Here is an 18945-nt window from a genome sequence, read left to right on the forward strand (position 1 = left end):
GAAATCAATCAAACTAGCAACTTGTCCTTTTAACTAACCTGATAATATATTTCCACACTAGAATTATTGTGAACTTCATTTTCCATTTCAAATAGATAAGAACAGCCTAAAACAACAGACCAACGGAAATATGCCTCAGTATAGATGTAATACAGGAAAATCAAATCAAAATTGAACATCAACAGTTTTATAATCGAAAACTATAGTCATTAAAGCCAGAGAAACACCAATGTAATAAACTGAAGAGCTCGCGAATACTGCACAAGTTTGTTACAAGCCTAAAGGTTCTGTATGAATTAGTAGTATTCCTTGTTAGCTTTTGTGAGACAGATTGCACGAGACGATGTCAGTCTCATATAGCGCGCACCCCCTACAACTACTGCAGAGTCACAGCGATCATTGCGAGGATAATATTTTACTCTATATCGTCCAACGCTTCTGCAACGAAAAGGTTGCGTGGCTTCAAGTTAGCCCCACTACAAGTGCCGAAACCACATCACAGGGAGCCCACCAGGCTAACTGAGAGGCGCCTACAGCATTAGTCTTGCTAGCCTATTAAGCAATGAACAAGATACTGGCCGCTTAGTAGCTGTACCTCTATGACACGTATTTACCACAATAGTGCGTGAGCAAGACAAATGGAGGGTACAGTACCCTGGGTGCCAGAGACTTTTCACGTGCACAGTTTCGGCCAAGTCTTTAAAGTGACCCGCGCGAAAAGCAGGCTTTTTCTCGAGGCTTCGTCCTATAGCCCGAAGACGTGTCAGCCTGCGGCCAACCCCGAGCATCTACACCACTCTCAATCGCTACGCTTGAGACTAAACCTTGGTACCCAGGATAAGGGTACCAGAGAGATTACTAGTAGCCTATCAGACGGGAAATAATACTCACCGCTGGGTAACTGTATCTCTCTATGTCGCATCAACTGTTGGGGCAGCAACGGTTTTGTTTTGCCGTTTTCCTTAAGAATTGTTTCCACGAGATCTGACGTCCCTAAGGCCTCCTGTAATAGAAATATTGGCCATTTTGAGGCTGTGCTTAAGACTGGGTGGGCGTTTAGTCCACTTGCAGTATGGGAACGTTTTTGGGAGACCCTATCATTTCTCTCATTGGCTCTAACGAGCTCGAGGTTGCGTAAGAAAGTGGCTCTAGATTCGTTCCCCAAAACAGTGCCACAGTCTACAGCCCAACTTCAAAATGGCCGCCACCACCACGCTTTTCTTCTTAACTTACCAAAGGTAATGATTTATAAGAGTAAATTAATGTGGTTAGCTTAGCCTTTGCAAATTTCCCTTGATCGATTGGCGTAAAAACGAGACTTAAGCTTTAGTTTGAAATAACTAATTGCGGATTGCTTCTTACTAATTTATGCTATAAATAAACCATGAATGATATTAAGATCACCTCTTTTGTTAAGTTTCCATGAAATAAACATTCGATGTGAAGCCTTCCCAGCAGATCAGGGATGAAAGCCGCTAACTTTTCCACGGTAAGCTCTGAAAGACAATCCGGACACAGCAAGATTATTTTCACGTACTCTTAACTGAGGGACTGTGTCTCAGCTAACCATCAAATGGCAAACACTTGCCTCGTTTTTGACGGAGATATTGGTGAGCTTAAGCAACAACGACAGCAACGGCTATGAAAACGAAACTTAAAAAATATTGAATTCCCACCGCTTCAAAATTCTTCACGCTTATTCCATCTCGTTCAGTTTCTAAACGGTTGGCAAATTTTTGTTCAGTTGAATTCAAAGGACTGTATCAAAGTTCATGAAAAGAAAAAGAAAGGCGCCGTCTTGTGTTCTCGTCCTCCACAAAATAGGGCCATTTATACGAGGAAAAATAAGACGCGTCTTACATAAGACGCGTCTTAAATAAGACGCGAACTTTCCGTATAAATGGCACATTTCGTCTAAAATAAGACGCGGCTTAGCTAAGACGCGTCTTATTAGATAAGACATGCTCGTATAAATGGTACAGTTCGCGTCTTATTTAAGACGCGTCTTATGTAAGATGCGTCTTATTTTTCCTTGTATAAATGGCCCTAATGTGAAATTAGGTATTTTCACGTCGTAGTCAAGCAGCGACGACAAAGAAATGTACAAAAAGCATGAAGCACGTGCAGAGTTGTTGTTTTGCTGATCAAAACAAATTTCTTTTCGCCGTTTTCGTTTGCGTCCCCGTCGTCGTTGCTTAAGCTCCCTAATACTAAAACAAGTCTAAGGCTGAGTCAAGGCTGAATAAAAGTTACCTTCCATCGCATCTAAGAGCTCATCCTTATGCCAAGCCAACTCCTCTAGCAGAAATGTAGTGTAGTACAAGGCGTGCTGATGAGGCTGTTCAGCAGAGAAGTTCTTCAGAGCCACAATACACTAAAAGCATAGACCGAACCAATTTTGAGCACATGAAAAGAATGAAGGAGTAAGTACCCGGGGGGTACTCCCTATGATGGCCATTACGGGGGGGGGGGCTCCGCCCGAAAGGGGTATCTTTTTAAGGCTTCAGGTATATGAAAGGGTAGGGATTTCACTAGCTGAAGTATATGAAAGGGTAGGGAAATCTGTCATTGGGGTCTGTGAAAGAGCCCAAAAAGGCTAAAAGATGAATTTCATGACTTTATAAAGTCGAGAAAACGTTCTATTTTTGTGATTGATTCCTGTTTAAAAGACAGTGCATTTACAGCAGTTAAAAGGGATGCAAAGTTGTAAACAAGGTATTTCAAAGGGGTTACCTTTTTCGTCAAAAATGGTATATAATAGGGTAAGGGGTTAGACCTCGGGGCGGAAACTCCCGTATAAACATTTGTTGAGTACCCCCGGGGAAGTAAGTGCCGACAATGTAAGTACCGGCTGTTTCCTATCTTATTTAAAAAGCTAAAACATGTTTTTGCATCAACTGAATTTCAAAAATAATGGTCTAGTTTTGTTGTTCAAGACTATATTTAGGCATAGAAACTGTTTCCTGTCGTCTTTTGCTATGGATGGCAAGGATGGAAATGGATTGAAACTTGACAAAATTTGAGCACTTTTTCTAAGTTTTAATGCTACGCCTGCAGAAATCACCAAAACGTTTTAAGGTAAGTGTTCCTTTTTGAGCTTGTTTGATATCTTCTTCATAACTAAACAAGAGTAATTTGTGTATGGGAAGAGGCACGAAGTAATGACAGAGTTGACCTTAAACCGTGAACATCGTCGTGATCGAAAACTCAATTAATTGAGGGCAATCGAAGTTGTCAGAATATTACGTAACTGGTTCTTTAAAAAAAGGAAAAGCACGTAGCTGTTCTAGCTAGTTTACTGGCACTCAACTCAAATAATCATAAACAAATAACCAGGTGACACATAACATAATCGAAAACCACAGCTAGGTTTAAAAGTGTGGACGCAAACTCGCCCGGTTGTTCGAAGGCCGATTGGCGCTTAACCCAGGGTTAAATTTAACCCGAGTTTATTTTTCTTTTGTTTATAAACATTTTCTCGGATAATTTTCTCTGTTAGTTTTAAGAGCATCCAATCATCAACTTGTTGACAAAAAGACTTAAACTAAATTTACTTTTTAAGTTTTCATATCTGAATTCAAATTTCGCACTAACCCTCGGTTATCTTAACCCAGCTTGGAACAACCCGGCCCCGGAGCGGAACTCGAACCTAGACCTCCGGATTGAAAGTCCCACGCGCTGTCATAAATATCGTTGAAACTTCCTGGATGATGGCGGTATGGCCTTTAGCACTTACCCTTTCTTTGAAGACTGAAAATCGTTTAGGATCAACTTGGAAATTTGTTATTCTCTCTAAAATCTTCTTCAGTAAAACTGGCTGTTTGTGATTATATCCTTTGATAGCCAGCTGAAAAACAAAACAGAATAACAGAGAATTAGAAAGATGTTAATCAGTCATTAGAGAGCTTTAGATTTGAGGAGGAGAACGAGTACGAGTACGAGATTTAACTTAAATGTTTCCGCGCGTGTTCTCAAGAAAAGACACCCCGGAAAGCTTCATTGACTTTTGTTCACCAAAAAAGTTAGTTCGGTTATATATACTGAACGTTGAGCCCTCTCCCGATAGCAAAATAATAAAACTTCCTGGCCCTCTGCTCGGCGCCTTTGTAATTAGTACTGTTAAGATCCGAGTTACCAACGTAATATAATGACCTTTACCTTTAACTTTTACATTTACTTACATATATTCCATAGACTGTAGTTTCTAGTTTGTAGTTAAGCTCAGCTATATCGGCATCGTATGAGTATTCAGCTAACGAGTCTTTTAGTAGTTCTACAAACAAATGTGTCATATCACAGTGAAGAGGGTCTACGTACGCCAATGGGCTGTAAAATAAAATAGAGAAGAAAGAAAACGGCTTTTAACAAAGTCCAGCCATAAGTATATTTATTATATCACTGGCTTTGCGAGCAAGATGAAGCGAAACCGTGTTCTGATTCATTGGCACCCTTGCTTGCTTTGTACTTCAAGGGAAGAGTTATTTGACTATAAACCAGATCCTTTATTGACGAAGTTTGTTCGGTAAAGGTGGTAGGATACTGTTTTGTTTAAATTGTTTTCTTTTTTCTTTACGGACCTCGGCTCCTTTTCGGTGCATAAAAATGCAAAACTGTACTTGGCCATTATCCAGCAATCTTGACCGAACAAGCTTGGTCAATAACTAAATGCACGAGCGCTACGTCACAAGTAAGCAAGCTATTTCGTTTTTGTTGTTGTTTTGTTTCGAGCGGTCGCGGTGTCAAAACTTTCCTAAGATTAGAAATGAAAAAGATAAGGCTTATAGCAAAAATAACTGAAGATTAATCGACTGTAATGCCAAACGAATTAAGCATTGTACAAAATCTTTTATTTTTGAACTGCAAGAGCCTGGTTTTAAGTTTACAGTAGCCTTCTTTAGATCACTGGCTCTTGCTGAGCTTAGCAGCGTGGTCAGCAAGTTCATCCTAGAGCGTGGCACACAAACCAACAATTAGGCATGTCATTATACTTACAGATGATATCTATACTTGCCACGGCAGGTACAGATCACTTTCTTTGTACATTTTTAGCGACAGCTTTTTGTTGAAAGTCTTTTTTGTTGTTGTTGTTGTTGAATCTAAGATAGAGGAACATGGCGCTGACTACTTTCGATAAAGACTCGAGACACTTTTGGAAGGGCGACTTGAAATAAAGCCAATACAAACGAAGTAAGTGAATCCACAAAAGTTTTTGCTTGTGGAATCCGGAACTTAGTCCACTGACAAACAACCCGGAATCCAGTACTTGGATCCGGAATCCACGGTGCGGAATCAACAATTCAAGACTGTCTTGAATTCCTTTGAGTACATAGGGCGAGATATTATGCGACCCTAGATTAAGTGTGATGAGTTCGAAAACCTGTTGAAAAAATCTCTTTAATTGTGACAGTTACCTTGTGATTTCAAAAAGAAGACAAGCCTTGGGCTGGTTGAATGTGTCGTCTTGTTTAAACCACACTTTCATCAGAGAATTATCCTGTGAAATGAGAACATAGGAAAATGAAGTATACAGAGTGCTTCGCGGAAAGCATAATATATAGATTTGGCCAGGGCTAAAAGCGAAGCTCTCGATAATATTTATAGTTTGCTCAAACAAAATATATTAAACAATTATTGGGTAAGGCTTTTGTGATATCCGGAATAATCAAGGTCGAGTAGGTAAGTGTTATCAGGCCAGCCGAAGGCCGAGGTTGATAAAATTTATCGCCGAGACCTTGATTATTTAAGATATCGCAAAAACCGAGTCTAATAATTGTTTTATTATACATTGTTTTGAAGAAAATAACGACAAACACACCGTCACAAGGAACTTGAATTGATATGTTTATTGGAAATCATACATTGCGCGCGCAACCCCCAGATAAGTCAGTTATCTGCTAGCAGATAACTAACTGATCTGTAGGTTGCGCTGATTTCCAAAATTAGCTGTAGGCTCTTAGCCAATGAGACGACAGATAGTGAGGACAATGTATAATAAAACCGGGTAATCCAAAAAACAATATTATTATTATTATTATCGGCATTAGCGACTCCTGAGGGGCTTAACAGCAGAATACGCGGCCACTTCGAAGCTATTACCGTTCGCGTAGCCACGTAGCCGCTTACTCCAGGGGTTTGGGTTTGGGTTACGATTAGGGTTAGGATTAGTTTTATGGTCAGGGTTAGGGTTGGGGTTAGGATTAGGGTTAGGGTTAGGGTTATGGTTAGGGTTAGTGTTGCGGTAAGAGTCAGTGTTAGGGTTAGCTGTGTAGCCACGTAGCCACGGAGCCGCGTAGCCCCGTAGCCCTGTAGCCGCGTAGCCTCGTAGCCGCGTATCCACTGTTACAGGGGTATAGCTTCAAAATGGCCGGGTATTCTGCAGTTTCATTAACGTCTATTGAAAGCACAAAAATTAAAACCCAGCTTTTGAATAAATATTAAAACAGAGCTTCTGGATGGCTTGCTGGAGTCATCCTTAAACATCAAGTCACCGCCACATGACCTTAGATGTCTAAGACTTTGAAAAGGATTCTGGCTGTACCCAGTAAGCACGCTCTCTGTAATGATTCCAATCGACCTGTGACACCAATCTCTGCTAATCACTTTTCTTCATCTTTCGAGACAGTAACTAATTCACCAATTATGATTGGCACCACAGTTACTCTGCGCAATTTATTATTATTACTATTATTATTATTATTATTATTATTATTATTATTATTATTATTATATTATTATTATTATCATTATTATTACTACTATTATTCTTTTTTAAGTGATTTTACAGGGTTTATTTTTTCACGAATCGTTGGAAAATCTGAAAAATTCACGAAAATCATTCATAAGCACATGGTTTTTGATAGCAAATTTATAAAACAAAAAGGTCATACCTTTACTAGGGTGGGGATCGATGACGACTGCAAAGAAAAAAACAACGTTCACTTACAGAACTTCAAAAACAAATTAAAAATAGAAACAAGTTTTCTATTCCCTGCACTCTACCCATAACTTCTATTTCAATTAATGCTTTTATCTAGCTTTTAATGGGGAATTCCAAAACGCTTTCTTTGGACGCAGTAATGGGACTTTATTCGCGTATACAACTCGGCAAGCATCTGCGCATAATTTTGTTTGCCATCTAAGTTTCAATCAAGTTTCTGAACATCTTAGACAAATTCCACGCTTGAGGGGCACATGAGTTACAACGTTGTCGCTGGGTTGCGCGTTCCCTCGCCTAGCATGCCACTTGAAATGAAGAGCTCACACACAAGCTATGGATGGTGCAATCAGCAATTGTTGGAAACAAAAAGATTAAAAATTGACTAAGTGATCCTGATCCCAGAGCACAATAGCTGAATAAAACTACAGGTGGCCCTGGTGCCGACCAGAAGTATTGCTCAGGAAGAAACTCTGCGCATGTGCCTGCGCGCGCAGAAGAATTTAAAAAGGGCAATTGTTTCATGACATCACTTAATTAAATCCCCCACTTTTGGCAAAAGATATGATAATTATTTAGCGAGAGATTTAGAGACATTGAGTTTTCAGTCAAGCATTTACAGTGCTTACCCAGAATTTGTATTTTCGTATTGGTAATTTAGATCTTTTTATGATTTTTACTCAAGAAAAACGTCTTCGTTGTTTTTGTAAGCCAAAGATTGTAAATCTACAAAATTGCTTTTGTGCATTTAACAGATTCCTTCGACTAAGGATGGCACAGCCAATGTTTATGTACAGCTACGAACAGCTGGTTGCAGCTTTCAACCAACAAAACAGACCGCAGTGATGAACGGAGCGACAGTGGCTGCAGAAGGACAATCAGATTCAAAGAGAAGCGGCGGAAGACTGTAAAAGAAAAATCAGCGATCTGGAAAGATCAGCAAATTCAATTTGCTAATCATTCTTGATCCTGATTTTTTTTGTTTGAAAGAGAAGAATATAAAGGAAGACTTAAAGCAACTTATCGCGCCGTTAAGGCATCGGAAGAAGAAATCAAAAGAAGACACAAAAACGCTGTCAAAGAACTCAACAGCTCTTTTAAAAAGAAAAAACAGCTTACATAAAAATAAACCCGGAGTTAGTGGGGGGCAGCTCCAGCCATACCTAACCCCACATGCAGCTAAGCCGCGTGAAAGGCTTTCCGCTCCTTTTGATTTAATCTACTGTCGCCTACTTGAACCTGTTCTCTTTCTACTTCATTTTCTGGGGAACTCTGTTTAATTCATTTTATTTTTTTTTCCTTTTTAATTTAGTTCTGCTGGAAAAAAAATCAGCGAATGAATCAATTCCGCAAAACCTAAATTAATTTGGGTCGGCCAAAGTCGAATTCGATACGGCTCAAGTTAAGTAGAGTGTCTGAACCGGGCCTTACTATATCAAACGAAATGTGATCTACCTAATAATAAAACCACATAAGCATGGTCTTTTCAACTTACATCTTGAGGTCTTTCCTTTATAGTAAAGTCTGTTGGAATGAATTCATTTACTGGAGGGAGTTGTAGAGAAGGATTCAGCGACACATTATTCCATTCCTGAGGAAGTGAAAAGTGAAATCACACACCTTTGATATTAGCTTGTCATTACAACTAACAACCCGCCATCTACAGTACAACTAACATCCCGCCATTATCATCATCATCATCATCATCATCACCATCATCATCATCATCATGATATCATCTTCATCGTCATTACTGATGTGCAGCCGAGCACTGAGACTGGACCTTGAGCTCTTCCCAGATGCTGCGATCTTAAGCAGTATCCCTTCAATAGGGAGATTTAGCAAAGACGACGGCGACGGCAGCGGAAACGCTAATTTTAAAACTTCGTCGCGCGATTGTTCAAGCTCACTTTAAATGTTAAATGTGGGCGACTTTTCAAAATGTTAAATCTGATTTTGGGACCGCACACAAGTTTAGTAATACAAAGAAAAATTCGTCATCGTGTGTTTACGTCCCCCATAACACGTCTTATAAGAACATTTCGAGTCGCAATCGAGCAGTGGCGGCAAAAGAATGTACGCACATTTGTTGTTTTCCTCTCTTACCTATCACTTTTGATGTTGTTTTCACTGCCGTAGTCGTCTGCACTGCAGATACAGTGTACGCGGATGATCGCCAATAGACCTTATTCACAATACACGCCATCTTTGCAGGCGCTTTACGATTAATGGGATAAAAGTAACGTCCACGTGGTATTTCAGGGGACAGACAGGTAATAAAATTTGCCAATACGAGTTATCGCGGTCGCTTATTCTCTCAAAACGAGACCATTATTTTAGTCATGCAAAATGTACAGCTCGAGTTTTGACACGTTTTTCCACATTATTGCTTTCTTTGAGGACATCTACGGTCGCTACTGCATCCCAAAAAGTAACAATAATCACTTCCACCCATAATTTTCCATTATCATCTTTACGATAAGAAACTTTTCATTTTCCATTGTCTAGAATAAACAAACTCGACCGCGAAATCTTCATCACTTGTTTGCCCTCTGAGAGACCACGTGAAATGCTTTTCTCCCATCAGTCCTTAAGCGCGTGCAAAGATGGCGGGTATCGTGAATATGGTCTATTGCAGTTATTGTTAGAAAAAAATGAGCTAATCACATCTACGCACCCGCGTGGCCGGTGCGAAGCGATAGTAAAAGGTTTTAAGCTTCTAAACATTCAGCCAGTCGGCGAGCACGGCAATGCAGTGCAAGACAACTAAAAGTTTCATCTTGAATTCGACTCAAAGCTTTTAAAAGGAGTACGATGAACAACTTAATTTATGACATACTAAATATACCTCAATATATTTGGGAGGGATTTTGTTGACTGAGTATTCCGTGCCGTACCACTCTTCCACGAGATCTGTCTTACCTTCAAACACCTTGCCAACTATGGTTATTCTAAAAAAGGGAGAGAACCAAAAGAGAAAAAAAGAGATGTTACAAAATATAAATTTGTGAAATTATAGTGCTGATTAACATATCCAGAAAGAACAAGACGGCACTCCTAAATGAAAGATGACTACAATGGTATCACATCATATGTGACAAATCTCACCTAACTTTTGATGGTAGAAGGTATGAAAGAAGCATTTTAATAAGGTCAGGTCTGAAACCTCTAAATATGTATGGTGCCTGAATAACATCTTCTAGGGGAAATTCCTGCAAAATCGTAAAACAATGTACAATATTATTAGTAGATCATCACGAGAAACAAATAAGAAACAATAAATAGTTACATTACAAAACACCTTATTAAACAACAACAAAAATCAAGTACAAACTGAGGACAAACTCGACAAAACCTGCGAGGTGAACTCGAAAAGGGGCATAAATCAACGTTGTCGCCAGGGTCGCCAGGGTCCTCTCGTTTTCCAATATGGCTATGACAGATTGAAAAACGAGAAAACCCTGGTGACAAGGTTGGGCGTGAACTAGAAAAAACGGGGACAAACTTAGACGGTACAATTAAGAAAGTCTTTATTCCGCCCAACACTGGTTGGTTTCGTGGTACATTGATTAGTCATACTATTCCTCACACGAGTAGCTGACTACTCTTTTTCATTGAGTTCTTGTGCATTTAATAAATGTCTCACTTAAAATCCACCACCAAATCTCTTTTTCAAGCTGAATTAGTTGCAAACACACCTTTTTCTTCAGGTTTTGCATGCGTGCTTTTTTCAACTGCTTTAAGAAAACCCTAATGTAAGTTTAATATATAAATTTAGCCAAGGCTAAAGGCGAAGCACGGGTTAACAAATAGACATCCAATTTGATTAAGCCTGAGATCAATCGAAAACTAGTAACTTGTCAGCGGAGAACTTTAAAAAAAAAGCACGTTATTTCAATGGGTCTACACCTGAGCCGCAAAACGGTCATGTGATACCAGTCAGCAGATACCCTGTTTTGACAGCAATCATTTGACCACACATGCATGTGCAAGATCAGGTTGCAGGCTCCCACACTAGCTAGAAACTGACGGGCGGTTGTGTGGACGTACGGTCACGTGATCACTAAAATTTCTCGGATGGATAGATTACCACATTTTCTTAGCTATGGGGATTCGCTCGTGCGCTTCGCGCGCGCTTAGAGCTCCGCTATAATTTCAAAACAAGGATTGGTGGTAAACACAGCTGGTCTATGTTGTTTTGCCAAATACAATACTCACATGTAAAGCGCGGGCTATTGTAAAGACATAGCTTCTGGCATTTTCTTTGTCTTTGAACTGGAATTTGACTTCACCAAGAGCCTACAAAGCAAACGTCACAAATCTTTATCAACAGTAAAATAAAGTTTGTACATCGGTCAGACAGGCCCAATCATTCAGTTTCCTTCACTCACTATCCCTGAGTGCTGAAAATTCCGTGCTAAATTGACTGATACACGCAGTGTAGCCTCCCACGCAGACTTTCTTAAGGGTTCATCACGCGTTGGGGAAGACTGCGTGACGAACCAGAAGGAAAAAACGTCTGTGTAAGAGATTATGTGCTGTGTAGCTAGACTGTAATTTGAAGAGTTTGTCAATATTTCATCCACTCCATTGGCTGATAAAAAATTATCAAATTTGTACCTGGTACTCTTTAAAGATCCACTCAAGAGGTTCTTGTCTTCTCAACATTTCCAGATATTGAAAAACACACGTTACTATGTCATAGACGTGGTCTGAAATGAAATCAGGGAATGAGGGTTTAGGAAAAAGGGAATGATTTTATGAAAAAAAAAATACATGAAGTATAGCAAATATGAGAGCACACTGAATCTCATTCCACAGCACCATGGAGACAAAAAGACTTTGATGTACATGTACGATGCTAGCTTTCGTTTTTGGTGCAATACCAAGGAACAATAAGGGACAATACTGCTGTTTGGGATCAGGCATGCACAGGAGGCAAAATATCGAGCAAAAGTATAAAGAAGAAAAATGACATTGCAACAACATATGCTAAACCATAGTTATTAAAGTGGAATGGCTATGAAACCCGTTGGACTCTTCGGTTATACGTTTTTGTTAGCTTTTTTGGACCTGAGTGCACACAACGTTCAACAGCATTCCTATCATTTGAACTTACTGACCAATAGAAACATCGCATTAATTTCTACAGTCACAATTTTTGAACAAAAAAACAAAAGATTGTGCACGGTCAGGGAGCTTCCAAAATAGACTACAGCACCGTTGTTTTCAACTTTGATATTTGTCGGCTTTCATAAACCAGTCTCCGTTACTAACTATGGCCACGCTTATTGATAAAATCTCTTTTAAGGGACCGCCCTAAATAAATTTATCTCCAGTCGCTTATGTGAGACCACCCTTGTCTAGTTACAACCACTTTTATCAATTTCAAAGTGGTCGCTTACGAGAGCTTTGACAGTTAATACTCCTTGGTTTCTGAATATTGGCAGAAACACTCTTTCTAAAGGTTTGATTTTATACAAAACACAGACTTGGTTGACTATTATGTTTCTCACTCATACCTTGGCCTTCATTGGTGAGCTCCATGTTGCAAATGAAGAACATAAAGCCTTTTGCTCCAGCACTAGCTCCCGCCATAAGCTCATTTACCCAACCTGTTGAAAAAAACCATGAGTTGAAACTCGTTGATTTCGAAGAAATGAGAATACGTTAGCACGTGTACAATGTAGCTAGTGGAAAAGAGACGAGCCTGATAATCAAAGATGGTGGTTATAGCATTACAATCATAAAGGAGCAACTTTTGCGCCCAAAAAGTAGGCCTGCATTGCAGGTTGATTAGACTCAAATCAGCGGTGCAAACAGGCCCATTTGTCTCACGTCTCTAAAGATGGGTCAGGCTTCAATTTTGATCGAATTATAATCATTATTAATTGAATAAATCACATTTCTAATATGCTTACAATCACCACTTACAGTTCCTACATAACAGTTTGATTAAAATTTAATTCTATTTAACCTAAAGAGGGTTTATTAAAGCTGCTGAAACATAGAAATGAACAATATATCGGGTGAATGGGACTTAACATTACACAACTAGTTTACCAGTAATTACTGTTGCAGGTAATGCACTAACCTCTTGCTTTTAGTTCTGAAAGTAAGCTTCCTTCACCCTCATGACCAAGAAGATGAGACAAGTAAACAGAAGGCTGAAAATTAAAGTCAGGCATTATTATTTATCACGTTTTCAGATCAGTACTTTTCTAGCGTTACATTACTAGCGAAAGTGACAGTGAATGCAGTGAATTCCCAATTTATTGACTTCCTGGAAAAATGCATGGACACCGCAAACTTCCACTAAGCCATATAAGCCCTCATAGCATTTGCTTATACAGTCAGGGTTGTCACTAAGAGCCGGGGGCCGGGGATTTTCCCCGGCTACTAAGAGAGTGGCCCCCAGCTACTTTTATTGGAAAATAGAAGAAAAATAGAACCACAAGAAATGCCTAGCCGTTTGATTCCCCGCCTACTTGTTGTATTTACCCGGCAACTTGAAATCTTAGTGACAACCCTGTGTAATACAACTTCGTATTAAGGAGGTTTTAGAAGGCTGTATATACAGGGAGGCATATACCCGTGGGGCTTACAACTGGACTTAAGAAAAGTTTCAAAACAAGCTACATAGCATTGGTGATCAAGATACTGTATGAATTCACTCGCTAATTGAAGCTTCAAAACGTCGTTAAAAAAAACTCTAGCCTTCGACGAACTCGCGCGAAAATGCTTGCTACGCAGACCATAAAAAGTCGAATTCATTTGAATACAAGCTAGAGAGGGGCTTATATCCGGGGGGGGCACTTATAATTAGACGTATTTTTTAGTTTACACGTAAAGAGGCCTATTACTCAGGGGGGGGGTATAAGCGGACGTTTACGATATTGGTTTGAAGTGTCAGGAACTTCAACTTTGAAAAGTCAAATATAAAAGTTATAAAATCACAGTGAATCTTGTGGGGCCGTCAAACATTAGTTTTGCCTAATAACCCCATTTCAAGGTAGTTAGGCTGTATTTTAGTTAAAACAGGTGTATTCAGCCACAATTAAGCTTAGACTACCCATATCTTGTTTAAGAGTCGAAAAATACGCTTTTGCTTCCCATGCAAATACTGGTGTTTTAGCTCAGGAATGCGAAAAAGACAATTTCTCTTTGAACATTAAAGGTGATGATGTCACAAGTGTTACAGGCAGGTCACAGGAGGTTGAGGTGTAAGTTGGTTATACAAAGAAACACTAGAAGCCTTACCTTACTGAAATAGTACTCACTGACATCTGGGATGGGAAAAGAAATATTCAGGTATTTTATGTCTTTGACTGGAACAACTTTGAATTCTACCTTCGGAAAAACACAGGCAACACATAAATTAACTGCAACAACAAAGTGGAGTTACATTTTAAACTTTTTAAAGCCATGAGAGACGGAAACAACAAGTTGCATATACAGTACTAAGTTAGTGTTAGTAAATATTATTGTCAGGGAGTTTTTGGTAAAGAGAAAAATTAATGGCTTCATCAGATTGGTGAGAAGAGATTATAATAATGTTTTCAAAAAGGAGAGGGTGAATTTAAGTGGATTCAAGTTTAAACTTGCTGATTGCAAATTTTTACCTTTTTGCCGAGATAGTCATACAGTAAAAATACTCGCAGTTAACTAATAGGCATGTGCTACAAGATGATTGGGGTTACATTTCTTACCTGGAGTTGTTCATCACCATATGGATGGACAGGAAACTCAGGAATTGAAATATTCTTATTTTCAACACCAGAAAAGAGCTTTATAACCAAGTTTGTCAGATCATCAAGTGAGTCTAGAGAGTAGAATAGAATGTAAAAAATCTTAGGAGAGTTTGGACCTTCCAATACAATCTACCTGTCTGCTTCAGACAGATAGAAAGTCTATGTCCCAATGACAGAACTTCCATACTGATGATGAAAAATCTGTCTGGAATCTGGTCAGGAGCTCTGATTGGTCAACATAGTAGTTACATTGTTTTAGCTATTGTTTATGAATAAGACGAATGACAGGCAAAAGACAAAAGGCTACAAAGGTCAAATATAAACAGGGTCATAAATGCAATTAATCTGCTACAAAACAGTCAACTCCTGGAACATACTCTTCTTTAGAAAAAGCATCTTAGTTTTGCTGGAGCTTGTTCACAACGCTTTACCATAATCGACCAGGAGAAACATAAAATCAAACAAATTTACATTTGGAACCCCATGACTACCGGATTTATTATGTAAACATTGATTTACGTCATCAGTATGGAACTTCTGTCGCTGAGACGCAGACATTCCTCCTGGCAAAACATCCTTAGCTGCGAGGAGCTAGGAGAAATGGCTGTATTCACAGGCTAGCCTGGGCCTACTTCCCACACAAATCTTATGTTATTTTGCCTGCTTACCTCTACCAAGGACAGTCAAAGCCATGATGTTGGCAGAGTAGAATGAATTATGAAATTTAAGTAATTCATCACGAGTGCACAGTCCTCTCTCCTTTGGCCTTGTTTCCAGTGTAAGTTTGTTCCCTACAGTCACCAAAATCAGAAAAAGAAGAAAACATTCAAGTGAAGCTTTGTCTTAAAGGTGTAAACTTGTACAGCTGTACCATAGAAAGTGAGGCCACATCCTGCATGGTTAGCACATCAATAAATAATGATGTTGACATTTTAATCAGGCCTACCTGATCCAAACTTTCTGTAAGGATGAGATGGGTCCACTGATGATTTGTCAAGTTGATTTAATCTCCATGTGTCAATCAGCAGGTTCTTACAGTGCTCTGTGAATAAAAACATTCCTCATATCATGTTCAGTCAAGCCCTGTTAACCCTTTAAGGTCCCACATCAGCAGATCATCGAGAGTAAAGGTTATGAAATATACTAAATTGATTACCAAAGGAAGAATGCTTTGATCTTAAACCAAATTCTCTCAACTATTCTTAAAAGAAATGTATGGAGATCAGTCTGGAGAATTTGTATGTGGATCTTGGGGCTTAAAGGGTTAATACAGATACTGAGAGGACCATAGAAAGTATCCATGTTATGGTGCGTCAGTATTAAGCGGGTTGAATTTAGAGAAAATGGAAGAATTTTCTTTTCCCAGGACAAAGAAAACTGTCCATCATAATGAAGTATCCGTATCAAGCTGGTGTCCATAACACAGGGTTTTACAGAACAGTAAAACCCTGTTAATACAGAAACTGAGGGGGCCATAGAAAGTGTCTGTATTAAGCAGGTTGAGTTTAGAGAATATGTAAGAATTTTCTTTCTTCAGGGACAAAGAAAACTGTCCATAATAATGAGGTGTTCGTATTAGGCAGGTGTTTGTAAAGCAGGGTTTGACTGTACATGTTTGGATATGTGAAAGCAGGTCCAGGAATTACAGAAATAGAAACTGCATCACACAGTACTTCTTTCTTTTTTTTCTTGGAAATTAAAAAAAAACAATCTTAATTGTAACAATGTAAAATTTAATGGTGCATCTGACAAATCATTACTAACGGTTTGCGTTGACAGTATGCTATAAATGTAAATGAGTAATCTTTTTTTTCAAGCCCCCTCACCAGAAACTGATCATTGTCTTGTACTGTGTAAGTTGATCCTTAAAAATCTTATTGTCTTCAATAAAAACAAAAGGCCTGTGCAGACTTGATGGTAGCTGTACGTAAATGGTTTTCAAGGACTCAATGACTAATGGACATAATTTCAATTAACATTGTTGAGTGCCATTAATTTTGCCAGCATGGGAAATTTTTCTCTGAGGTAAACAAGATATTTATAATTTCCTACTTCTTATTCTCTAACAGGTCTAAATTTGCATAATTCAGTAAAGTATTATCTCACTACCTGAATCAACAGCATTGACTTCTCTATCTGTGGCATCTGAATTAAACAATGGACAAAGAAAGAACTGTGCAAATCTAAAAAAAATAGAAAGACATTCAATTTGCATGAAATACTGTTCATGAGAAACTTCTCTTATGCCACAGTGACTGTAAAGAGATGGCTGTTGTGCTGAGGTTATTGCCATTAACAAACAATGGACTGTATCAAAATTCATAAGTATTACATAGAGGCAAGGAAATGCATGCCAATTATCATTTCTGATGGATCCCTTCATTTCACCTAACACTTTGCTTGTTTACTATGTGGGAGACATATTTACCCCAAGACAGATCGTAGGTTATTGTGACCCCAGATCTCTGGCACTTCCAATGTAAAAAAGGGTAAGCACTCAGGGAATCCATCCTTATCTTTCTTGTGGAGTTAAAAATTTGCAACAATTCAACTTACCGATCTAGCCCCTCATTTAAACACTCATGTTTGACGTCAAAGTAAAAGTTTGTATGTTCACTGATAGTGAAGGCATTGGAAGAACCACCATTCTCACTTAAAAACTGCAAAGTAAAAAAGAGCTACAATGTAAAAGTTGAAGGCAAGGCATCATTGTAAAAATAATAATTTATTGGTAGCGCGTCCCATTCTCTCAATCAGTGCTCTGTTTTACGAGTATTTAAAGCTATTTAAAGCTACACAAAAAGGGAAAATAGTTGAACCAAGGAATTGTGGTCACACCTTGGAATCCAAGTCCAGCAATTTTGTTTATATATATTTATTATATAGACATGAGTGTTTTACTGGAAAATATACCACTCGTAAAATTCATAAAAACTACATCCGGGAACCGAGTGGTTTATTTTCTATGATCTCACACGTGAGTTTATCGATGACGTAATTTTGGTAATTTCCCTCTATTATTTTATCAATGTCTTTTTGTCTATATAATAAAAAGAACATTACACGGAGGCTTGAAGATATGAATTTTACTTTCTTGTGACAAAAACAATATTTTACTGACTCGCTGCACTCGTTCGTAAAATATTGTTTTGCCACTCGAAAATAAAATTCATATCTTCGCGCCCATGTAATATCCTCTACATGTATACACAAATTTAGTGTGACGATAGCCTGTAAGCAAGCTCTCTGGGCGTGTCAGTCTCAAAACGAATGTGTCATGTAACAGCATAGCAGTATTTTTTCGTATTTACACTGGACCACTAAGCTTTAATAAACCAGTCTTGCAAGCTGTCTTTTTTTTCTGTGAACATCACTAACCGGAAACAATGGCAACGTATAAGGGGCTTGGAGCACTGACAGAAACTTTGTTACTCCTGAGAACAGTCACACTTAGAACTCAAATTGAACAACTTGGGTATACTTGTCTCAATGATCATTGTGATCACTACAATATAAATATTATTGATTATTTCTATTTGATTGATGATAACAATCACTATTTTCACCTAACCTTTTTTTCATATAACAGCCACTGTAGCAATTGTAGCAATCAAATTGAAGCCCTACAATAGCTTGTTTGGCCTTATACAGCTGTAACTAGCACTTTTAGTTTTTTGTTTGGTAAATCAAAGATCTCACCTGAGTGAAAGAATTCTCTGAAGGATACTGCAAAGCAGAAAAGAAAAAATCAAGTAATTCACTAGGTACATTGCTTTTGGAAGCTCTTACCAAAGTTACGATGGCATACAATCATGTTATTGAAAGTAATGTTCTAGCGGACTAAGTAACTTCAATAGACAAAACAAAAAATTACAATAATTTTTATAAATTTAACTATAAATGTTATTATAATATATTATAAATTCCATCAATATCTGAAAACTACAACTAGAACTATGCTCACCTTTTCAGTTCCTAGAAAAAGCATGTGTTCACAAAAATGGGCAAGACCTGGAAGATCATCTGGGTCACTCATGCTGCCTGGTGGTGATACAAATAAACTAAATTACAAATCCCTGAAGCATGAAAAGCATAAGAATTTTGCAAAAGAGAGCTCTCATAAACCTTTTGCTTAGACTTTGTTTCGATAATATTCTAGGAGAAAATTGATGTTGGTCACTTCTGGGACTTAAAGCCCAGTTACATAAATCATTTAGCATAATAGTACATATTTCTAAATACCTGTACATTACATGTACA

The 18945-nt window shown here is 38.4% G+C and overlaps 1 protein-coding gene across 1 annotated transcript in view; it reads right to left on the reverse strand.

Annotated features, from left to right (window-relative positions):
- LOC140933271 (insulin-degrading enzyme-like) overlaps window positions 1–18945 on the reverse strand; it is a 38321-nt gene that overhangs the window by 17560 nt on the left and 1816 nt on the right. Inside the window, exons 3-25 of the mRNA XM_073382802.1 lie at window positions 18650–18726; window positions 18385–18411; window positions 17242–17345; window positions 16795–16868; window positions 15632–15727; window positions 15354–15476; window positions 14644–14756; window positions 14195–14284; window positions 13029–13101; window positions 12457–12549; window positions 11555–11646; window positions 11153–11233; window positions 10043–10146; window positions 9783–9885; window positions 8430–8525; window positions 6888–6914; window positions 5412–5494; window positions 4182–4326; window positions 3737–3847; window positions 2254–2374; window positions 1405–1496; window positions 892–1003; window positions 39–106 (exon numbers count right to left, since the gene is read on the reverse strand). Coding sequence (XP_073238903.1) covers window positions 39–106; window positions 892–1003; window positions 1405–1496; window positions 2254–2374; window positions 3737–3847; window positions 4182–4326; window positions 5412–5494; window positions 6888–6914; window positions 8430–8525; window positions 9783–9885; window positions 10043–10146; window positions 11153–11233; window positions 11555–11646; window positions 12457–12549; window positions 13029–13101; window positions 14195–14284; window positions 14644–14756; window positions 15354–15476; window positions 15632–15727; window positions 16795–16868; window positions 17242–17345; window positions 18385–18411; window positions 18650–18726 — 2105 coding nt within the window. The remainder of the gene's footprint in view (window positions 1–38; window positions 107–891; window positions 1004–1404; window positions 1497–2253; window positions 2375–3736; window positions 3848–4181; window positions 4327–5411; window positions 5495–6887; window positions 6915–8429; window positions 8526–9782; window positions 9886–10042; window positions 10147–11152; window positions 11234–11554; window positions 11647–12456; window positions 12550–13028; window positions 13102–14194; window positions 14285–14643; window positions 14757–15353; window positions 15477–15631; window positions 15728–16794; window positions 16869–17241; window positions 17346–18384; window positions 18412–18649; window positions 18727–18945) is intronic.

This window comes from Porites lutea, chromosome 4 (genome assembly GCF_958299795.1).
Source record: "Porites lutea chromosome 4, jaPorLute2.1, whole genome shotgun sequence".
Lineage (NCBI taxonomy): Eukaryota > Metazoa > Cnidaria > Anthozoa > Scleractinia > Poritidae > Porites > Porites lutea.